At 45.8% G+C, this 21,888-nt stretch overlaps 1 protein-coding gene across 2 annotated transcripts in view; it reads left to right on the top strand.

The window, feature by feature from the left end:
* Positions 1-1,104: 1,104 nt before the first annotated feature.
* The window catches only part of RNF138 (ring finger protein 138), a 31,258-nt gene continuing 10,474 nt past the window's right edge, over positions 1,105-21,888 (top strand). Inside the window, exons 1-2 of one of the 2 annotated variants that reach the window (XM_068234734.1) lie at positions 1,105-1,187; positions 3,785-3,943. In XM_068234734.1, coding sequence (XP_068090835.1) covers positions 3,837-3,943 — 107 coding nt within the window. In that variant the 5' untranslated portion in view covers positions 1,105-1,187; positions 3,785-3,836. Of the gene's footprint in view, positions 1,188-3,688; positions 3,944-21,888 lie in introns of those variants that run through there. The other variant, XM_068234733.1, reaches the window with a different exon arrangement.

Genomic DNA, 21,888 nt, shown 5'->3' on the forward strand with positions numbered 1-21,888 from the left:
TTCAGAATCAGAATCAGAATCATTTTTATTTCGCCAAGTACAACGGGGGTTGTACCCGGAATTATTTTTGGCTCATACAGGGTCGGAGATGGTACAAACACATACATGCAATCCAACACATACAACACTTATAACAACCTTTATGGATTACCTCAATAATAACACCTGCTATTTGGAATTCACGTACATTTGGCACCCTAGGAGTATTCATTATTTGGATTTGACCTTGACGGGGTGATCTCGAATTGGGTAGGATCAACACTAGAACCTACAGAAAGGAGTGTGCAGGCAACTCCACACTGCAAGCCAGGAGTTGTCACCCACCACATACAATCCGGGCTATTCCGGTGGGCAAATTTATTAGGGCACGCCAGAATTGCTCGGATGAAACAGGTCTTGAATGTGAATTTCTTCTGGTGGAAAAGCGCTTGCTAGAGAGGGGGTACCCCAAGTGGACCATTGCAGAGGGCAGAAAATGGGCAATATTGATTACTAGAGAGCGGTTGATACATGGCAATGCCGCCAATCGTAAACAGAGCAATAAGCCTGTCTTTGTTACTACCTATAGCTATAAGTTTCAGAGCGTTAGACAGGTTATTGCCAAATATCTTTCTATCCTAGAGGGGGACAAGGACTTGCGGCCTTTTGTACAAAATGGCAGAAGTTTTGCCAGTAGACGGGCCCATACACTGGGCAGCATCCTCTCCCCTAGCCACATGGTTGTCCACTAAGGGGTCATATAAATGTGCTGTTCCCTCTTGAAATTATTGCACGCTACATAGGGGAACACAGTATGTAGAGTCTTTCACAAATGGCCACAGGTCTCCAATAAAACATTTTATTAATTGTAATACCAAAAATGTAATATATTTGGTCACATGTGGCATTTGTGCTTTACAATATGTGGGGTGCACTACAAGGCCATTAAAAGCTCGCATCTCTGAACATTACCTGGGAGCGGGATGGGCTACCTCTAAACATATCTAATGTAGTACTATCGTACAGTTCATCAGGGTGACATGGCTGGATTCTTTTTTCAGGGTATAGAGAGGATCTTCTTGCCAAAAAGAGGAGGGGACATACAGGCGATGATCTGCAAACGAGAGGCCTTTTGGATTTTTCGCCTGGGAACAAGGGCTCCTCATGGACTCAATGCTAGATGGGATGTGGCATTAGTCACAGGATAGGTAAAACAATCCTTTATGTTATAATCATCCTCTCTACCCAGTAAGGTATTACCACCATTTCAGTAGCATGTACAAGTTTGTCTATTTATCTTAGGGTGTACAAATTTAATGACACTAGAATATGTATACCTGTTGCTCTTAATGTATTTTATCTTTGTTGTCTGATTTTATCTATTTGTATTTGTCATTATGAATTTATGAGGAATGTGATATAAGGCGGGGTTAGGGTATTGACTTCAATGTTTCCTCTACTTTGTGGGCGGTCTCTGCCCCGCCTGTAATTGCTCCTTCCTCTTTTTAAGTCTGACACTGAGAACTGTAAAATAGCTATGATTAAGGACCTCAGTCCGAAACATGCCAGCTATTAGGTTGTGGCTGTATTAGGATATGTCCTAAATAAAGATTATTTGTGAAGACATTGGGCTCTATTCATAAAACCTTACCGCAAGTTTTCCGCTCAAAACAGCGGATTTTCCCGTCCATTTAGCAAAGTGGGCATTCATAAAAGCTGTTCCCGCATGAAAATCTACAATCCCCCAGCAGAGCGAGAAATTTCCGCCCTCTCCAGTGTTTTTCTAGATTTATCTAGAAAAAAGTAACAAAATGGCCATTCATGAAGTTTAGAGGAAGCGGTATGTGGACGGGAAATACCGCTTCCTCTGATTTTGCGGATTACATACAAGTGAATGGGACAGACCTCCCAGAGAGAGCAGTGCACGGAGGGACTCTGTCGGGTGAAGTGTTTCCGCATGCCTTCCGACAGCTTACCGCCAGCTTTCAGCGGGAGATCTCCGCTCTTGCATCGCAGCTGGCAAGATTTTTTTGAATGACCACCCAGAAGTGTAAAATACCGCTGCGGTATTTTCCCTCCAGGAGTTTTTTCGCCACAACTTTTTTATGAATAGAGCCCATTGTTGTGGATCCCTCTTTTTGCTCTGTTTAAAGAATCTATAGAACTGATTATTACCAACACAGGTTTAATAGAGAGCTAATATTGTGCTTGAGAGAGGGACGCCTCCGGGACCCTCTGACCCAAGGGCCCGATGCGGTCGCTACCTCTGCAACCCTATTGCTACGCCACTGGTGGTAAAATTGGTCAGTTATTGGCCAATCAAAGTTGAAGGGGTGTACAAGGCTTAGGCCTCTTTTCCACGGGCAGTTGATAGGCAGTGAATGCCTCACAAACTCTCACAACTGCTTGCTGCTGCCTGGTAACTGCTTGCTGTGCACACAGTTCAACTGTCTATGGAAAAGAGGCCTTGAGGCCTTGTTCACATTGCGTGTCCGTCTGCATTTGGCGTTTTTTGGTGTGTTTTTGTTAAGCGTTTTCCGGCGATTTCCTGTGCGCTGTTTTTTGGAAACCGCTTTTCTAAGCGGTTTTGCCGAGTGATTGCTTTTTTCACTTGCTGATGTCCGTCAGGAAATGAAGTATTTGATTTTTTGAGCGTTTGCGTTTTTCCTATACCTTCCATTGAGGCAAAATCGCCTCAAAAATGGCCCATGCACCGCTTTCTGAGCGGATTGCAAACAAACCGCTCAAATGTGAACTGTCTCATAGAGATTAATGGTGTAAGCGCTTTCAGGGCGTTTTTGAAAAAACACCTGCGCTTAAAATTTTCCAAAAACGCCTCTAGTGTGAACGAGCCCTAAGGCTGGGGCCCCACTAGAGTGATTTTACTTTTGAAATCACTGTCGATAGATGCAAATAATTCTGAGTTGATGCAGAATCATTAAAAAAATTTATGCAAACATTTTCATACACACTTTACATGATCCTGCATCAACTCATAATTAGGCCTCTTTTCCACGGACAGTTGAACTGTGTGCTCAGCAAGCAGTTACCAGACAGCAGTGAGCAGTTACCAGGCAGCTGCAAGCAGTTGTGAGAGTTTGAGAGACATTTCACTGCCTGTCAACTGCACGTGAAAAAGAGGCCTTATTTGCATCTCATTACAAATAATTCCAAGCTGATGAAGGATTCATTTACTCAAACTGTGTATCGAAAGTAAGGCCTCTTTTCCACGAACTGTTGAGCTGTGTGCTCAGCAAGCAGTTTCCAGGCAGCAGCGAGCAGTTACCAGGCAGCAGCAAGCAGTTGTGAGAGTTTGAGAGGCATTTCACTGCCTGTAAACAGTTCGTGGAAAAGAGGCCTTATGCCGATGGAAAATGTACCAATAGAATTCTACCTTTGTCGGATTTGATTGGCCCATGTTCAAGCTGCACGAGTTTGCATACAGAATTTACATAACCCTGCTTTAACTCAACAACAACAATTTCCATCTCATTGACCATCCCTACTCAACAGCAGTGTATTGCTCCATTTTCAATGTTCAAAAATTTGCATACAATTAGTAACATTTTTTGCCTCAACTTGGAATTATTTGCATCTAATTGACCCTCCCTACAAGCCATATTAAATTTGCATGGTAGCTGTAGTTATTTGGATTTAATTGTCTGTCTCTACTAGAGATGGTAAACAATACTGATGTACATTCTGCCAGTAACAGGGCATGTGGCAGTTAATTGCCAGTAACTGATAAGCACATTTTTCCTTCAGGTGATATAAATATATTACACTTTATTTCTACCTTACTCAGCGCCTGTCCATGTCTGTGTGATGTGAAGATTGGAGATACATAAAAACATAAGATGGAAGCAGCGACAGAGTCATCGGCTTGTAATACGGAGGATTTTTGCTGTCCAGTTTGTCAGGAGATCTTCCAGACTCCAGTGAGGACCCAGAGCTGCCAGCATGTGTGAGTTTCTGAGTTTCAGCAGATGTCTGTGTGCCTTAGTAGAGCAGTGCTTTTCAGCGCAGGTAGATTTTGGAGCAGTCTGTGCCACCATAGGCTGTAATAGGAATTACATCTATAGTGCTCAGTGAGTGACGTCGGCGCCGTCAGAAGACTGAGCCGAAGTTGCTTTTAAAACACAATAATTCGGCCTCCAGCAATAGCTGGAAGCTGAATGCTATCATTCCCCCACTATCCATGGTGGCCTGGAGGGGGAATAGTAATTAACACAGTCCGGACTTGTGCAGAAGCAGGATCAGCCATATACCGGCTGTATCCTGCGCCCAAGTCTACTGGGCCTGATTTCAGATGTATTCGTTACCAGGCAGTAGTGAGCAGTTATTACTAAATGCAGGAAGATATTATGCTAAATCCTGAATTGCAGATAAGCTGAAGCTCTCATCTCTTGAACTATAGATCACAATCTAATATCTGTGTGCAAAGAAGGAAGAGTAGTGCCGACACTGCTTCAGTTGCTTTATTCAATAAAAAGGTGGTTGTAACATAGAGCATCCAATGCATACATCAATGACAATCGTGACACATACCGGAGATATGCTGCAAGTAGGTGCAGGGGGTGAAGAGCCTTATGACCGTTTCGCGCTAGTGTGCTTCTACGGAGGCATTGAATAAATGAATTATTGAATAAAGCAACTGAAGCAGTGCTGGCGCTACTCTTCCCTCTTTGCACACAGATCATCTTAAGGCCTGAGTACGCTCCTACTGTTGCAAGACTACAGGGATTCTGCACTTCACCACCCCCTCTCCCTCCAGTCTCCAGAGGAGTTATAAACATTGCAGTGCCAGCATTTCAGTCTTTGTTCTCCTCTATCTAAATAATCTAAACTCTGCAGGCTGTAACACAACCATAATATTCCAAAATAATCAACAATGGGCTCTATTCACTATGAGTTACCGCATGAGGTAATTTTAGGTAGTGATAGATAATGACCAAAATATCTCCTTTTTGAAATTCACAATATTTTTTTTTTTTCTTTATAAGTTACCTCTTGCATTAAGTGAGTTAATTATCTCCACATTTTTCTCCAATTTGAGATTCTCAATTGAATCAGTGTGCGGTTAGTTGGTGTTAGGCCTCCTTTCCACGGACCGCTGATAGGCAGTGAAATGCCTCTCAAACTCTCTCAACTGCTCACTGCTGCCTGGCAACTGCTCGTTGCTGCATGATAACTTCTTACTTCTGCCTGGTAACTGCTTGCTGAGCACATAGCTCAACAGTTCGTGGAGAGGAGGCCTCAATTAAGGATTTTTAAAAAAAAAAAAAATTCTTTTTCTTTTTTTTTTAATTTTTTTTTTTTCCACCTCCAAATGGAAGGTGATAATTTTCACTTCTCTGCATTTGGCCTTTAGGATGGAGCCTTTTGAGCTTTCTTTGCTTGAGTTTTGTCCATTGTACATAGGAGGCAGAGAAGATGAGTGTGTCTAATCTCAAGGTGCATTTTCATATCTCATACAGTTTATTTATTTGTTTATTTATTTTTTTGAGGATTTTATAGATGCTGCTGAGGAGATTCCTCTCTGCTCTAAAATATAAGCAACAGCATAATCTTTAAAAACATTTCTTTGTTACAAATAATACAAATCCAGCAAAAAAAAAATCTCCAGTGTGTGTACTTCCTGCTTTCATGGAAGCAGACTTGAGCCTCTTTTCCACGGACTGTTGAGCTGTGTGCTTAGCAAGCAGTTACCAGGAAGCAGTGAGCAGTTGTGAGTGTTTGAGGGGCATTTCACTGCCTATCAACAGTCCATGGAAAAGAGGCCATAGGGTTAACATCCTGTGTTTACAAATTAGCTGCTCTGCTGAGGCAGCCAGCTGGCACAGCTGAGGGCTAACATTACAGTTGTGATTATTCACAGATGAGGGATAATTAAACTGAACTCTCTATATACATACAGGGTGCATTTCTATATGTTTTCCTCCTGTCCTGCATAATAGTTGAGGTCCCACTTTAAGGCCTGGAACCCACTACAAATCACTACCGCTAATTGCAATCGCTAGCGTTTTGTATGAGCAGTTTGTAAGCGATTTCATGAGCAATTGCGGTAGCGTTTTTAAAAAGTGTCAGCTTTTTGCCAGCGATTGTGTAGCGATTAGCGTTTTTTAATTCTGATTGGTCCTTTCAATTAATTTGAATTTTGTTATAGTATGCAGTAATGTAAAAACGCTAGCAAAATTGCTCTGTGAAGGTTTTGACTAGCAATTATGCCAGCGTTAATATACTTCACATTGCAGAAACGCTAATTTCTAAAAAATGCTGCATGTCCTGCGTTTCCGAATTTGGTCATCGCAATCGCTCCAGTGGAATTTGGCCCATCCATTAACATTAGCTGAGCGTTTAGGGAAATCGCTAGTGGTTTGAATCGCTCCCTAAATGCTCAGAAAATCGCTCTAGTGGGTTTCACAGGCTTTCCTGGGTTGTCTCTGTGTAATGGGTGGTAAGCATATGGGCTGCCCTACAGTGGTAAAAAAAAAAAGCTTGATTTCTGCACATATTACTGACTAATTACTGCAAAGTTATCGAGCACTTAATATATTTACCTCAATATTACCAAACGATTACCGACTGTTTATTACCGGCTTTACCACACTTTTATCAAACATTTATCACACTCGGTAAATTTTTAGTTACTACTCAAACAATTCGGTAATTTTAAGAACAAAAAAGTTACAGCACATGCTATTGTGAATAGAGCCCAATAGGTATTACGTATTATACTAAGTATATAATTTTATTAATACAAAAATCATGACAATTCACAACATTTAAAAACAAGATCTAGTGGCAGGGCTCACACTATTGCACATTGCTGGCCAGCAAAACTAGAGCTCTTCGACCAGGGGTCCACAAAGTTTTTCGGTCAAGGGCTGGGTCAACATACTTCAGACTGTTGGGGGTACGGTGCATGCATAAGATTAAGTTGAAAGACGTTGAATCTAAGTATTGAACTGTGTTCAGCAAGCATGGAGGGATGACGAGCGCGTGAAATGGAGCTGCTTGCGGCAAGCGCCAAGAACAATGCCGTCGTGCAATAGCATCGCTAAAGATCAGACATGCCGGTTCTTTTATGCCCTTTTCCACTGGCTAAGCTTCAAAAAGCCGTTTTGCTGATTGGTTAAATTACAGTGCTGTTTTCCCATTAGTGCATGCCATTCTTTGGAATGCATTCGTCTGCTTGCATGATCCTCATTGTGACTGTGATGTGTTCTTGACGGCTATCACGGCAAATGGAAAAGACCGCATGCACAATTGCACTTGTAGTGGAAGAGGGCCCTTAGTGATCAACGTGCAGCTGCTGTACACACGCATGCCCAATCCTCCGTCATGGCAGTCGTTATAGTCCACTACGGCCAAGTTCAGACCAGCATGGCAATAAACTGATATATATATATATATATATATATATATATATATATATATATATATATATATATATATATATATATATATATATATATATATATATATATATATATATATATATATATATATATATATTTCTGTAAAGTGCTGCAGAAAGGCTTTTGAGGAGAGCAGATTGTCCCAAATGATGGTGCTATCATGATGGAAGAAAAGTTTAACGAGAGCCCGAGGTGGGCTCAAAAAAAGGCAAAAAAAACAAGTAGGCTACCTGATCCATGGGGCTGTGTGGGTCAGGTATAGAGATGGCCCAACAGGTTCGACAGCGAACGGTACCCGGCGAACTTCCGGGGTTCGCGATCGCGGAAAACCGTGAACGTTACCGGAAGTTTGATTCGCCCCCATAGTGCACCATTACATCAGTCAGCAGGCACATTGTAGCCAATCAGGCTACACTCCCTCCTGGAGCCACTCTTCCTTATAAAAGGCAGGCAGCGCCGGCCATTTTACTCACTCGTGTGCCTGCAGTAATTAGAGAAGGGAAAGCTGCTGCAGACTCTCATAGGGAAAAATTAGGTAGGCTCTTGTGGGCTTTTTAGCTTGCTCCTTGCTGATTCTTATTGCTAAAATAGCACCCCACCCCCCAACAGCTCTTTTGAGAGCTAATCTTGTTCTTGTGGTCCCTTTCCACCCCCCGTGTCCCACTGACACTTGTGTTGCATAGACAGCCTTGATAATTCATACTGTGTGTGCCACTGCCAGGCCCAGCACATTCAATGACTACCTGTGTGTGTGACAAGTGAACATTGTAATACCCATTACTGCATATACCAACCTGTTGTTCACTTCAGTGCACCCACCTACCTACGTGAACGTACGCAGTGTCACTGTGCCTGTCCACTACCTGTCTGTGTGACAGGTGCACATTGTAATACCCATCACTGCATATACCTACCTGTCGTTCACAGTGCACCCACCTACCTACGTGAGTGCACGCAGTGTGATATACTACTCCGTGCATACCTGTTAACTGCACCTGTGTGACTGAACGTTGTATTAGTCAAGTCAGTGCATACCTTTCACATCTTCCCACCCCCGATAAGGAAGAGGAAGGCCGCCCGGCAGGTCTGGGTCTGTGTGAGGTCGTGTTGATGTGATTTCGTGCGGCTCTGGCCCAAAGTATGTGCTCAGAAGAAGGCACGTCCCATCAACTCCCATGATTCAGGACGTGGTTGTCTATTTAACACAGAACACCTCATCTTCAGCAGCCGCCAGCACTACTACAAGCACCACATCCACTGCATTTGACACTTAATTGGTGGGGAATTAACTGATTCACAGCCATTATTGTTACAACCAGATGAAGGCGCTAAGCAAGTTACACCACCACATATGTCTGAGTTAGGCGGCGACACTATGGACATAACGTATGAGGATGATGAAGTACCTGCTGTTGGTGCAGTTTTGGAGGTGTCTGAGGCAAGCAAAGCTGGGCAGGATGATGACGATGATACAGATACCACGTGGGATCCTAAGAGACAAGATGACCAAGGGGACAGTTCAGAGGGTAAGCCAGAGAGGAGGAGGAGGAGTAGGAGGAGAGGAGTTGCTGAAAAAAGCAGGGGAGCTTTTCAGAAACAGCCGGTGGCAGTGTCTGGCCCCAGCAAACATGCCCTTCAATGTCAGCTGCTGATGCCACCATAGTGCCATCACCCAAAGGGGGCTCAGCGGTTTGGAAATTTTTTAGTGTGTTGTCCCTAGATCAGAGCAATGCCATCTGTTCTCTCTGCCTCCAAAAAATTGAGCTGTGGAAAGTCCAACACCCATGTAGGGACAACTGCCTTACGAAGGCACCTGCAGAAAAGGCACAAACTGCAATGGGAAGAGCACTTGAGCAGAAGCGGCACACAAAAGCATCCTTCAGGTGCAGCATCTTCAGGCGCTTTCTCTCTTGCACCTTCACAGCCACGCTCCTCCACTTTGCCTCTGCCCTTGAGCGGTCCCTGCTCCTCTGCCCACAGCAGCCAGGTGTCCATGAAGGAAATCTTTGAGCAGAAGAAGCCAATTTCTGCCAGTCACCCCTTGCCCTTGTCTGACAGCTGGCTTGGCGGAATGGTTAGCTCGCCAGCTGTTACCATACCAGCTGGTGGACTCTCAGGCCTTCCGAAAATTTGTGGCAATTGGGACACCGCAGTGGAAGATACCAGGCCGCAGTTTTTTTCTCTAAAAAGGCGATACACAAACCGTACCATGAAGTTGAGGCAAGTGGTGTCATCTCTGGCACACAACGCTGGGTCAAGGGTCCATCTGACCACGGATGCCTGGTCTGCCAAGCATGGTCAGGGGAGGTACATTACTTGCACAGCCCATTGGTTCAACCTGGTGACCGCTGGCAAGCAGGGAGTGCGTGGCTGTGCAGCAGACCTAGTGACACCTCCACAGCTTGCAGGCAGGCCTGCTGCCACCTCCTCTCCTCCTGCTACATCCTCTTCGCTGTCATCCTCCTCCTTGGCTGAGTGGCAGTTCAACTCTATTGGTGCTGCGATCTCCTCTCCAGCTACACAGACCCAGCTCCCCATGGCCTATGCTGCATGCCAGGTACGACGGTGTCATGCCATCTTAGACATGTCTTGCCTTAAAGCGGAGAGTCACACTGGAGCAGCTTTCCTGGCTGCTTTTAACAAACACGTGGATCAGTGGCTCACCCCGCTCCAACTGGAGATCGGCAACATGGTGTGTGACAACGGCAGCAATCTCATTTCTGCTTTGAACTTGGGAAAGTTGACACATGTACTCTGCATGGCACATGTGCTGAATCTCTTATTCAGAGATTTGTGTCTAAGTACCCCGGCTTACAGGACATCCTAAAGCAGTCCAGGAAGGTGTGTGGGCATTTCAGGCGGTCTTACACGGCCATGGCATGCTTTGCCGATATACAGCGGAGGAACAACTTGTCGGTGAGACGCCTGATTTGTGATAGCCCGACTCGCTGGAATTCGACCCTCTTGATGCTGGACCGCCTGCTACAACAGGAGAGAGCAGTCAAACAGAGGAAGGCACAACAAAGACTTTTTTCTTCTTGCGTCAACTGAGAAAGTTCTGGATGGCCCAGGAGCTCGTGCAGCTACAGAGAGTCATCAGGTCAGCAGAGAGAATCATCGGGAAACCCCTCCCTGCTTTACTGCCTCTTTTACTCCAGACTGCGTTCCAGAGCTCAAAGAATTGCAAGTGATCCCTCACACCCAGGCCACCGCTACTTTAGCCGGCTCCCACTGGGGAAGAGACTTCGGGTCATATCCACTAAGACAGCTAGGCACAAGAACCCTTTCTTTCCCTCGGCTGTCAACCTTCTGAACTCCATTAAATGGCTCCCGCCCTAGGCCTGCAGTCAGTATGACTGCTCTGCTAGAACGGAGGCTCCAGCATCAGTGTTTAGCTGCCCAGCTCTGCACGGACAATGATTTGTTTATGTTTATTATGTCTGTTCTGTCTTCGTTCTTAATCTGTCATAGCAATTTGTCTTCCCTCCTGAGATGTTTTTACATCTTCTGTGCCAACCCCAATTCTGGGCATGACTTTGGGTCGTGCTTGGTGAATAAAACCTATTCTGATTCTGAAACAGTATCTGTACAACTATAGTCAAAGGACACAGTCTGGGGAGATGGGGGATGTTCTGGCCGAAGTATTGGACACTGATGAGAAATGAACAAATTAAGGGGCGCTGTAATTGGAACAAAAAATATATAAAAATGACAATGCAAATACCCATATTGATGGGGAAGAAATATATTTGTTCCTGCTGCTACCTTTCACTGTGGGGGTACCTCCTCCTCCCACCAAAAACAAAACTAGTCTAAACACACAATAAGGTGCGCAGAGTATAAAGTTAAAAGGTTCCTCTTTTATTATAAAAAAAAATATATGCTCTCATAGAGCTAAATAGACAATGTAATACACATATATCAATCAGCCATACTCTCAAATGCCCACACACATGCTCACTACAAGCCTGCCGGTGACCCTTTAAAAAGAAGAAAATTCTGTAAATATATAGGAAAAGAAACTTTTTTCCTTAAAAAGGTACTCAGGGGAGTTCCGCAGATATAGTGAATACAGTCCTTTCTTCTATGGTACTACAATTTAGATACTCCGTATACACGATAGTACCACGCTGCAATCAAGAAAAAAAGTCCTTCACAAAGCTAAAACCAAATTCAAGCCAGAGGAGCTCTTAAGTTGTGCAATTAATAGGCAGTGGATCTGCTCACAGGATTACTCACTTGACCCCCCCCCCCCCCCCCCCCCCCCCCCCGGGTGTATACCCACACAGTCCAGACTATCCGTTGAGAGAGCTCACACATTGCGGTAGCGTCCCCTCACTCGCACACGCCGCTCGCTGATGCCTACGGCGGTGTTGCAAAACTCCGTCTGCTGGCTGGTTGAGGATTGACATCACTTCTGTGTGTTCCGGCTGCCTTCACTTCCTGTAACCCTGCGCTCCAGCTGGCTGTGCTGTGTTCCAATGCGTACAATCCTACGCACACCGCTATGCCACAGATTATTACATACAGGTTGTATAGAAAGATTCCAACTGATCTATGGGGCGCCCCACTCAAATAATATATTTTTTTTTTATAATAAAAAAGGAACCTTTTAACTTTATATTCTGCGCTCCTTGTTGTGTGTTTAGACTGATGAGAAATGCCTGCAGGCTTATACGGCCGTTTGAGGAGGTGACAAACCTGGTGAGTTGCAGTGAAGGCGCCATCAGCGACTTGATACCATATGCCTTCTTCCTGGAGCGTGCCGTGTGTAGTGGTGGATCAAGCTGTGGAGGAGCGTGAACAGGAACTGGAGGAAGAGTTGTGAGGTCAATTCTCAGCAGAAGCAGATGATTCCTCAACACCTGCGGCAGCACAGAGGAGGGGGGGGGGAGGAGGAGGAGGAGGAGGAAGAATTGTGTGGGGAAGAGGAGTCAGATGATGAGGAAGGTGTTGTATTGGAGGATGAGGCGGAAGAACTGCAGCAGCCATCACAGGAGAATCGTGCTGCTCAACTTTCCTGTGGTATTGTTCGTAGCTGCGGGAGGAGGAGAACTTAGCTGACATCACTGAGGAAGAGCAAGAAGAGATGGAATAGTACGTCTGTATCCAATTTTGTGCAGATGGTGTCTTTCATGCTGTCCAGCCTGTTGAGGAACCACCGTATAAAAAAACTCAAGGGGAATGAGCTGTACTGGGTGGCTACACTACTAGACCCTCAGTATAGGCACGAAGTGGTGGAGATGTTTCCAAATCATCAGAAGGCAGAAAGGATGCAGCACTTGCAGAACAAGCTGGCAACTATGCTTTACAATGCGTTTTTAAAAGGGAACTTCAGCCTAAACAAACATACTGTTAAGTTACATTAGTTATGTTAATTAGAATAGATGGGTAATATATTTTACCCACCCTGTTTTAAAAGAACAGGCAAATGTTTGTGATTCATGGGGGCAGCCATCTTTTTGGTTGAAAGGAGGTGACAGGGAGCATGAGACACAGTTTCAACTGTCCTGTGTCCTGATAACCCCTCCCAGCTGCGCACACTAGGCTTCAAATGTCAAATTCAAAATGTGAAAAAAAAATTGCACCAAAACAGCAGAACAAGAACATCAGAAATCCCATCATGCTTTGCACAGCATAAGGGGAAAACTGTCCAGGCAGTTTACTTCTGTGCAGCTAAAAATGAGGCTTGTATAAGAGAAACAAAGTTCTGATGCTGTGAAACTGTTAAACACCAGGCCTTTTCAGTGCGGCTGAGTCGATTTTTAGTCTGGAGGTTCACTTTAAGGGTGATGTCACAGCACAACGCAATAAAGGTACCACTGCCAGTAGTCCTTCTCCCATGTTAACGCAGGCAAGGACAGGATGCTCCAGCAATGTCATGGTGATGTCGGACATGCGAACATTCTTTAGTCCAATGCCTCGCCTTAGCGCTTCCGGATCCACCCTCCACCAACGACTCGACCGACAGGTAGCAGACTACCTGGCCTTAAGTGTGTATGTAGACGCTGTGAGCAGCGATGAACCTTTGGACTACTGGGTGCGCAGGCTTGATCTGTGGCCAGAGCTGTCACAATTTGCCATCCAACTTCTGTCTTGCCCCGCCTCAAGCGTCCTGTCAGAAAGCACCTTCAGCACAGCTGGAGGCATTGTCACTGAGAAGAGAAGTTTCCTAGGTCACAAAAGTGTTCTGTACCTCACCTTTTTATCAAAATGATTGAGGCATGGATCCCGGAGAGCTACTGCCCGCCCCAAGACCAAGTCGGTCCCCACACACAGCATCTCTGCCTGCACGCCATGTGACTGGCTGCCTGCCCCAAGACTAAGTCGGTCCCCACACAGCATCTTTGCCTGCAGGCTGCTTGCCTGCCTTCTCCGCCACCACCAACAGGGTCCAGGACTCCAGGCGGATTCCTGAATTTTTAAAGGGAACCTGAAGCGAGTAAAATTATTTAAAATAAACACATGATGTAGCTGCAACTGAATATTACATACTTATCTCACCGTCAGTTCCTCTCAGAAGTTCACCATTTTCTTTGTTACAGTGATCCCTTTCAGTTCTGACAATATTTTGTCAGAACTGAAATATACCAATTGCTGTCAGTTTCCCTATCGCTCAAGTGGGCGATATCGCAGTTCAACAGTGTGCTGACCAGGAAGCTGTTATGGGGTAACGGCCATTTTTAAAATGGAGGATGGATAATTCCATTGATCACAGTGGACAATTGGGAAGCAGGAGAGGAGAAAGATTGAGTAGACTAGACAGGAGGTAAGTATGGCCTGTGTATGGTTATATTGATTTTTTTTTTTTTCTCCAGTTCAGGTTCTCTTTAAGGCTGCTGCTAGCAGCAGCCACTATCATTATTTTTCTGGTATGTGTGTGTACATGCCTGCCTAATTTATCTGGCTGCACTGTGGCTGCAACAACAAAACAAAAGGCATGTACATGTGTCAATTGCCCTTCGTGATCATTACTTTGCTGCGGTGAAGAGGCTTGCGTATCACAATGAAGCAATGACCGTTGGCTATATGAGTGTCTCGGGAGGTGGCACACCAAAGATAAGGTTGTTGCCTCATTGTGGACAGACCAAATTCAATCGGCTGGACAGTCACTGTTCTGTTATTGAGCTACCTCAGACTGGCGCTGTCGCTGTCAGTTAACTGTCCAGGCGAGGCGGCCGGTACGCACGGATGCTGGCAGTTGTCCTGGAGGGTCCCGGTGGGGCGGCCTGTCGGTGCTCTCCAGCGTGCGTGGCGTTTGGTGCCGGAAGGCGTTGGGGTGAGCAGGGATGGCTTGTTTATGCATGTCCTGGCAATGCATCTGCATGTGCGTTGTGTGCCTTTGCGCATGCGCGCGCTGTGCGTTGCGTGCCAAAACTCCCTATTTAAGTCTGGAGAGTGCAACACATCAGTGCTGGAGTATTGCAGCTAGTGTTGTGCTCTCGTGCCATGACTTAGTGTCTGCCCGTTTACCTGATTCCTGGATCCTGACCTTTGCTTGCCTGATTACCCGCTCCGTTGCCGAACCCTGCCTGTACGACTACCCACTCTGGTGCCGACTTCTGCTTATCCTAGGTCTGGTCTCTGAGTCCTTGCAGTTTGACTCGGCCAGTGAGGAGTGCCGTGGTTACTGCCTGCTTACCTGATCTCTGGTTCCAGCGAGCACTCCTGCCTCTTGTACACCTTGGTCCTCCTGTTCCCACTCCAGGGATACCGGGTTTCGAGCTGCAAGGGTCGCTACACTCAGCACAACGGTCTCCATCACAAGTGCCTTGTGACAGGCGACCATATGGGCTTGAAAACTGCTGTCGCCTGCACTCTCTCGCCATGGTGCGCACCAGTCCAGCACGGCCTTTACAACACAAACAGCTGTTTGCGGTGCGTTACACAGTGATTTTGGTGTGTCATTGTGAAGCAGTATTCTAATTACACTCCCTGATTGATGTATACACATACAAGATTTTTTTTTCATCCATGCAAAAACTCGGGTGTTAGAACCCTTGAAACATCTCTTCCATCACTTTTGCCGCCAGCCTAAATTTTTCTAGTTTTCAATGTTCGCCTCTACATTGACGTCTATTGCGGTTCGCAAACCTAAATTCGGAGGTTCGGGCCATCTCTATTGGCTGTCATGTCTGCTGACTGATGTAAAGGGTCAAAGTTTTTAGCCCAATGATGTAGTATAGGGGCAGGTTGAACTCGCCTTAAAGTTCGCATTTCAACGCGAACCACTGATGTTCGGGACAACTCTAGTCCTGCGATTGCGATTTTGCTAATCGCAGTCGCTACTATGGAATTTGTTACGTTGGCAGAGTGTTTAGGGAAAGTGCTAGCGATTTTTAAAGTGCTCCGTAAATGCTCAAAAAAAAATCGCTCTAGTGGGTTCCAGCCCTGAGTGTGAAAGAATTCTTTAACTTTTTTTTTTTTTTTTTTTTTCCCCTTCTCAGTGCACCATGCTGGAGCCTGGAAACAGCTAGCTGCATATTACTGAGGGGGCGGCCCTGGTCCCAGTGTAGTGCTCCAACTGTCAATGAAGGCGGAAGGCATGGTGTCTTGCTTTGGATATGAAATCTGTCAGATAAGGCCCTAATTTATTTGTTGCGTCAAAGCTTACTGCTGCTTTTCCCATGGTGCTAAGGTCCTAGAAGAGGAAGTGAAATGTGTCAGATGCCATTTTCTTTGTACCATTGTTTAAGAAAACCTGTACAGATAACTCTGAGAAGGAAGTGTTGCAGTGTGGTCAGATCAAGGTCTTTAGTGCCATATAGTAGTGGTGGTTAATTTCCAAGCCTCTAGTCATGTTCTCCATGGTTACTTTCCAAACCTAGTTCTCCATTCTAGTCAAGTTTGCTAAAAGCTGTGTGGTTGACATTTTATTAGAGAAATACTTCCCACTCAGGGACGTAGCAATAGGGGTTGCAGAGGTAGTGACCGCATCGGGGCCCCATGGGGCTCTTCCTCAAAGTATTAGCTGTTTATTGGCCCTGTGGTGGTAGTAATCACTTCTATAGATGTTTTGAATAGTAGTAACAATTAAAAAACTGTTCCCCATCCCCTTCTTGCACCTCTAATGCTGTGGATGACCTTGGCAGGTTTTGTTGCGCCGTATCAAGTGTTACATATAGAGTGCTTTGGGGGAGCCAATGTAAAACTTGCACCGGGGCCCATAGCTCCATAGCTACACCACTGTTCCCACTGATTTACACCACACTACATGATTTAGTGCGCAACCGTGCAAACTTTGCTGACCTTCTATACAACGTGTGCACCACCATTACAGAGCTCCTGGGGAGGTCTGTTTGCACTCAACGCGACTTGTACGGAAGAATGTTCTCCAATCTATTTACTTTGATACATATCTGGAAAGCAGATCCGAGATGAAAAACTAACAAGACCAAGTAACCTGTCTATATATCTTATCTATACTTTAAATGGTTTACACAGTAAATGATGATTTCTTCCTGTGATACAATGAGAGCAGCCATATTCTGCTTGTCGTCATTACACAGGCAAGCTGCTCTGTAGCTCCACCCCTCAGCCTGTGAAAACTCCCCTCCCCTCTCCTCCTCTCTCTTTCCCTTTCCGCCCCCTTGTCTCTGAAATTTCAGCAGCTTCCCAGCTGGTAATGCCACCTCCTTCTCCCCAGAGCACTTCCTACATGGGACTCAAAATACCTAGGCGCTGGAGGAGCTGTGGGTGCAGCTTGTTTAGTTTATAGAGAATGAGGGCATTAAAACAACAACAAAAAAAGTATTTAGCTTGAGGAATGCCCTATAAAATATATGTAAGGGGTACAGGCAGTGGCGTAGCTAAGGAGCTATGGGCCCCGATGCAAGTTTTACAATGGGGCCCACCAAGCACTCAATACATAAAAATTGATAAGGCGCACCAAAACCTGCCAATGTCAACTACAGTGTCTGAGGTGCAATTAGGGGATGGAGAACATTTCGTTGACCGCCCATAGCCCCTTTACATCTGTTCTTCCCTCTACTCACCCATCAATCACCCCCTGTCACCACCTGTCACTGCTACCCATCAGATCAGACCCTAATCTGCCCCTTGCGGGCACCTAATTACCCACCCACACCCTCAGATTGCCCTCAGAACCCCCCCACTCCCCCGATCACCTCCCCAGTGCATTGCTTGCATCTATTGCCCCCCCCCCCCCTCTAATCACACCCTGAAACACCCATCAATCACTTCCTGTCACCACCTTTCACCCCCTAGCACACCTACCCATCAGATCAGGCACTAATTTGCCCCATGTGTGCTCCTGATCACTCGGCCAAACCCTCAGATCCCCCTCAGATCTCCTTCCGATCACCTCTCCAGTGCATTGATTGCATCTGTTCTCCCTTCTAATCACCCACTGATCACCCCCTGTCACCACTAGAGATGGGCCGAACCTCCGATTTTTGGTTCGCAAACTTCTGCGAAAAGTTTGGTTTGCGTGAATCGCAATAAACTTCAATGAGGAGGCGAACTTGGAAAACTAGAAACACTTATGCTGGCCACAAAAGTGATGGAAAAGATGTTTCAAGGGGTCTAACACCTGGAGGGGGGCATGGCGGAGTGGGATGCATGCCAAAAGTCCTGGGGAAAAAATCTGGATTTGACGCAAAGCGGCGTTTTTAAGGGCAGAAATCACATTGAATGCTAAATTGCTTTAAAACATCTTGCATGTGTATACATCAATCAGCTAGTGTAATTAGTGTACTGCTTCACACTGAGACACCAAACTCACTGTGTAACGCACCGCAAACAGCTGTTTGTGTAGTGACGGCCGTGCTGGACTGGTGCGCACCATGGCGAGAGTGCAGGCCGTGGCGGTTTTCAAGCCCATATGGTCGCCGGGCTGTGGTAGCTCAATTATAGAACAGTGACTGTCCAGCTGATCAAATTTGGTCTGTCCACAATTAAGCAACGACCTTATTATCATTTTGTATGTAGGTAGGTGCCCCAGTATAGGTAGGTGTCCCAGTATAGGTAGCTAGGCATAGGTAGGTGCCCCAGTATTTAGCTAGGCATAGGTAGGAGTCCCAGTAGAGGTAGGTAGGCAGGGCCTGGCTGGCAATTACCAAGGTCCAGCTGCAACAGATAGGGCTATATAATGCAGTGTCAGTAGGCAACACAAAAAAAAACACATCAGGAGAACATTGGCTCTCAAAAGAGCTGTTGTGGGGTGCTATTATAGCAATAAGAATCAGCCAGGAGCAAGCTAACAAGCCAAGAGCCTAACTAATCTTTCCCTAGGAGAAACCGTCTGCAGCAGCTTGCCCTTCTCTCACTATAGCAGGCACACAAGCGAGTGCAATGGCCGGTGCTCCCTGTCTTATATACAGGGGGGAGTGGCTCCAGGACTGAGTGTAGCCTGATTGGCTACAATGTGCCTGCTGACTGTGATGTAGAGGGTCAAAGTTGACCCTAATGGAGCATTAAGGGGGCGAACCGAACTTCCGGGAAATATATTTCTCCCACCCAGCATGGGTATGTGTAAAAATACACCCCAAAACGCATTATACGATTTCTCCTGAGTACATCGATACCACATGCATGACAATTTTTTTGCAGCCTAGGTGCGCTAAGTGGCCCAAAGTCCTATGAGCACCTTTAGGCTTTACAGGGGTGCTTACAGTTTAGCACCCCAAAATGCCAGGACAGTAAACACACCCCACAAATGACCCCATTTTGGAAAGTAGACACCCCAAAGTATTCAGAGAGGGGCATGGTGAGTCTGTGGCAGGTTTCTTTTTCCTTTTTTTTTTTTTTTTTTTTTTCTTTTGTCCCAGTGTCCTTTTCCACTGACTTGTGACAAAAATCAAAATCTTCTATGAACTCACCATGCCTCTTAGTGAATACTTTGGGATGTCTTCTTTCCAAAATGGGGTCATTTGGGGGGTATTTATACTATCCTGGAATTCTAGCGCCTCATGAAACCTAACAGGTGCTCAGAAAAGTCAGAGATGCTTCAAAAATTGGAAAATTCACTTTTTGCACCATAGTTTGTAAACGTTATAACTTTTACCCAAATCAATAAATATACTTATTGGATTGTTTTTTTTTATCAAACACGTAGCACAATACATTTGGACAAAAATGTATATAGAAATTTTACTTTGAAAAATGTCAGCACAGAAAGTTAAAAACCTTTTTTTGACAAAATTCATGTCTCTTTTTTTTTTTTTTTTTTTTTTTTTTTTTTTTTTTTTTTTTTTTTTTTATGAATATAACTAAAAATCACAGCAGCAATCAAATAGCACCAAAAGAAAGCTCTATTAGTGACAAGGAGGTAAAATTCATTTAGGTGTTAGGTTGTATGACCGAGCAATAAACCGTTAAAGCTGCAGTGGTCTGAATGGAAAGAGTGTCTGGTCCTTAAAGGATACCACAACTGAACATGTGTGGTTAAAATGAGTGCAGCACTGTATAGGTTGTAATACGCACATACCGCCCCCCCCCCCCCCTCTGTCTGCCGCCGTTCACACTCTATACACTCCGGTGTGCTGCGACTTGCTTGACCTCTGCCCCGGACATACTGCACCCTGTGTGCGCAGTATGTCCTTCCCCCTTCACTTCTGGCCGTCGCACAGCGCGAGGCTCAGAAGCTGCTGTGTGCGCTGCGTGTGCGCTCCATTACACCGAGCGTCACATGCTAATTATGTGACGCTCGGTGTAATGGTACGCACACGCAGCACAGAGGGGACAGCAGCTTCTGAGCCTCGCACTGTGCGATGGCCAGAAGTGAAGGGGGAAGCACATACTGCGTACACAGGGCGCAGTATGTCCGGGGCAGAGGTCAAGCAAGTCGCCACACACCGAGTGTATAGAGTGTGAACGGGGGCAAACGGAGGGGGCGAGAGGAACAGTCGGTATGTGCGTATTACAACCGATAGTGCTGCACTCATTTTAACCACACATGTTCAGTTGTGATATCCTTTAAGGTGTTTTATGACTGCAGTCCTTAAAGAAAACCTGAACTAAAAATATTGTCAAAATCAACATGCAAAAGTCATACTTGCCTCCCGTGTACTCTACTTATCAATCAATTTATTTTTTTTTCCTCTCCTGCATCCTGTTCGTCCACTGTGATCAATGAAATTCTCTGTCCTCCATTTTGAAAATGGCCATTACTCCATAACCGCTTTCTGGTCAGCACACAGTTAAACTGTAACATCGCCCACTTGAGCCATAGGGAAACATGGACACATCAGTTCTCCTCTCATCTAGAACTGACAGCAACTGATATATTTCAGTTCTGACAAAATGTTGTCAGAACTGGAAGGGATCATTGTCAGAAGAAAATGGTGAGCTTCTGAGAGGAACCGATGTCAAGGTACCCGTATTTCGCGCCGTATAAGACGCTCCGGAATAGAAGACGCACCCAGGTTAAGAGGGCAAAACCAGGGAAAAAAATAGATATAGATATTATATTTAACCTGGTGCGTCCATATTCCAGAGGCATCTTGTACATGTTATCCCCCAAATGGTGTCTGCCCATGTGTCCTGTTTGCCCCTTCTCCATGTGCCCTGACTACCCCTTCTCCTCATATGTCCTTCTGTGTCCTGTCTCTCTTCCCCCCCCCCCCCCCCCCTGTCTTGTCTCCATGTGTGTCCCTGCTGGGCCTGGCCTGCCCACCGCTTGCCACATCTCTCCCCATGTAGTAATTTCTTGCCCCCCGCGATGCGTGAGTCTCCCCAGGTCACATACCCCCCCCCCCCCCCCCGCGTGTCTCGCTATCCCTGTTGTACATATGTCCCCCAGTGTCAGCAGCAGCAGCGGTGGAGGCTTACCAGATCCATGCCGCTGCGAGGACTGCAGAAACCCGACTACTCCGTGTGTTTCCTCTACTGCGCGGCTTGTACTGATTGCGTCAGTAGCCGCGCAGTAGAGGAAACATATGGAGTAGCTGGGTGTCTGCAGTCCTCGCGGCGGCGGCATGGATCTGGTAAGCCTTCTTCGCTGCTGCTGCTGACAGTGACACGTGGGGGGGGGGGTGACCCGGGGAGACGCACGCATGGCGGGGGCAAGAAATTATTACATGGGGAGAGATGTGGCATTCAGGGGGCAGGCCAGGCCCACAGGGAATCCCCAATGGCGGCGGGTCGCAATTCGTATCGGCGGGCGTTCACAAGTTGGGGATTCCCTGCCTTTGCTGTATAAGACGCAGGGACTTTTTTTTTTCTCCCCATTTTTGGGGGAGAAAAAGTGCGTCCTATACGGCAGCAAATATGGTAACTATGTAATGTTCATTAGAAGTTACCTCATGTGTTTGTTTTAAATTTTACTCAGTACAGGTTCCCTTTAAAGAGAAATTTTGAGCCTTATTTCTTCTATCCTATAAGTTCCTATGCCTGTTCTAATGTGGTCTGTCTTACTGCAGCATTTTGTAGTTGCACTGTCTCTGTAATAAATCTTATCATCTTTCCTCTGACGGCTGTGTCGGGCTGAGGCTGGAATGTGTGGCATGTGCAGCACTGCTAGTCATTG

This window comes from Hyperolius riggenbachi, chromosome 5 (genome assembly GCF_040937935.1).
Source record: "Hyperolius riggenbachi isolate aHypRig1 chromosome 5, aHypRig1.pri, whole genome shotgun sequence".
NCBI classification, from domain to species: Eukaryota; Metazoa; Chordata; class Amphibia; order Anura; family Hyperoliidae; genus Hyperolius; species Hyperolius riggenbachi.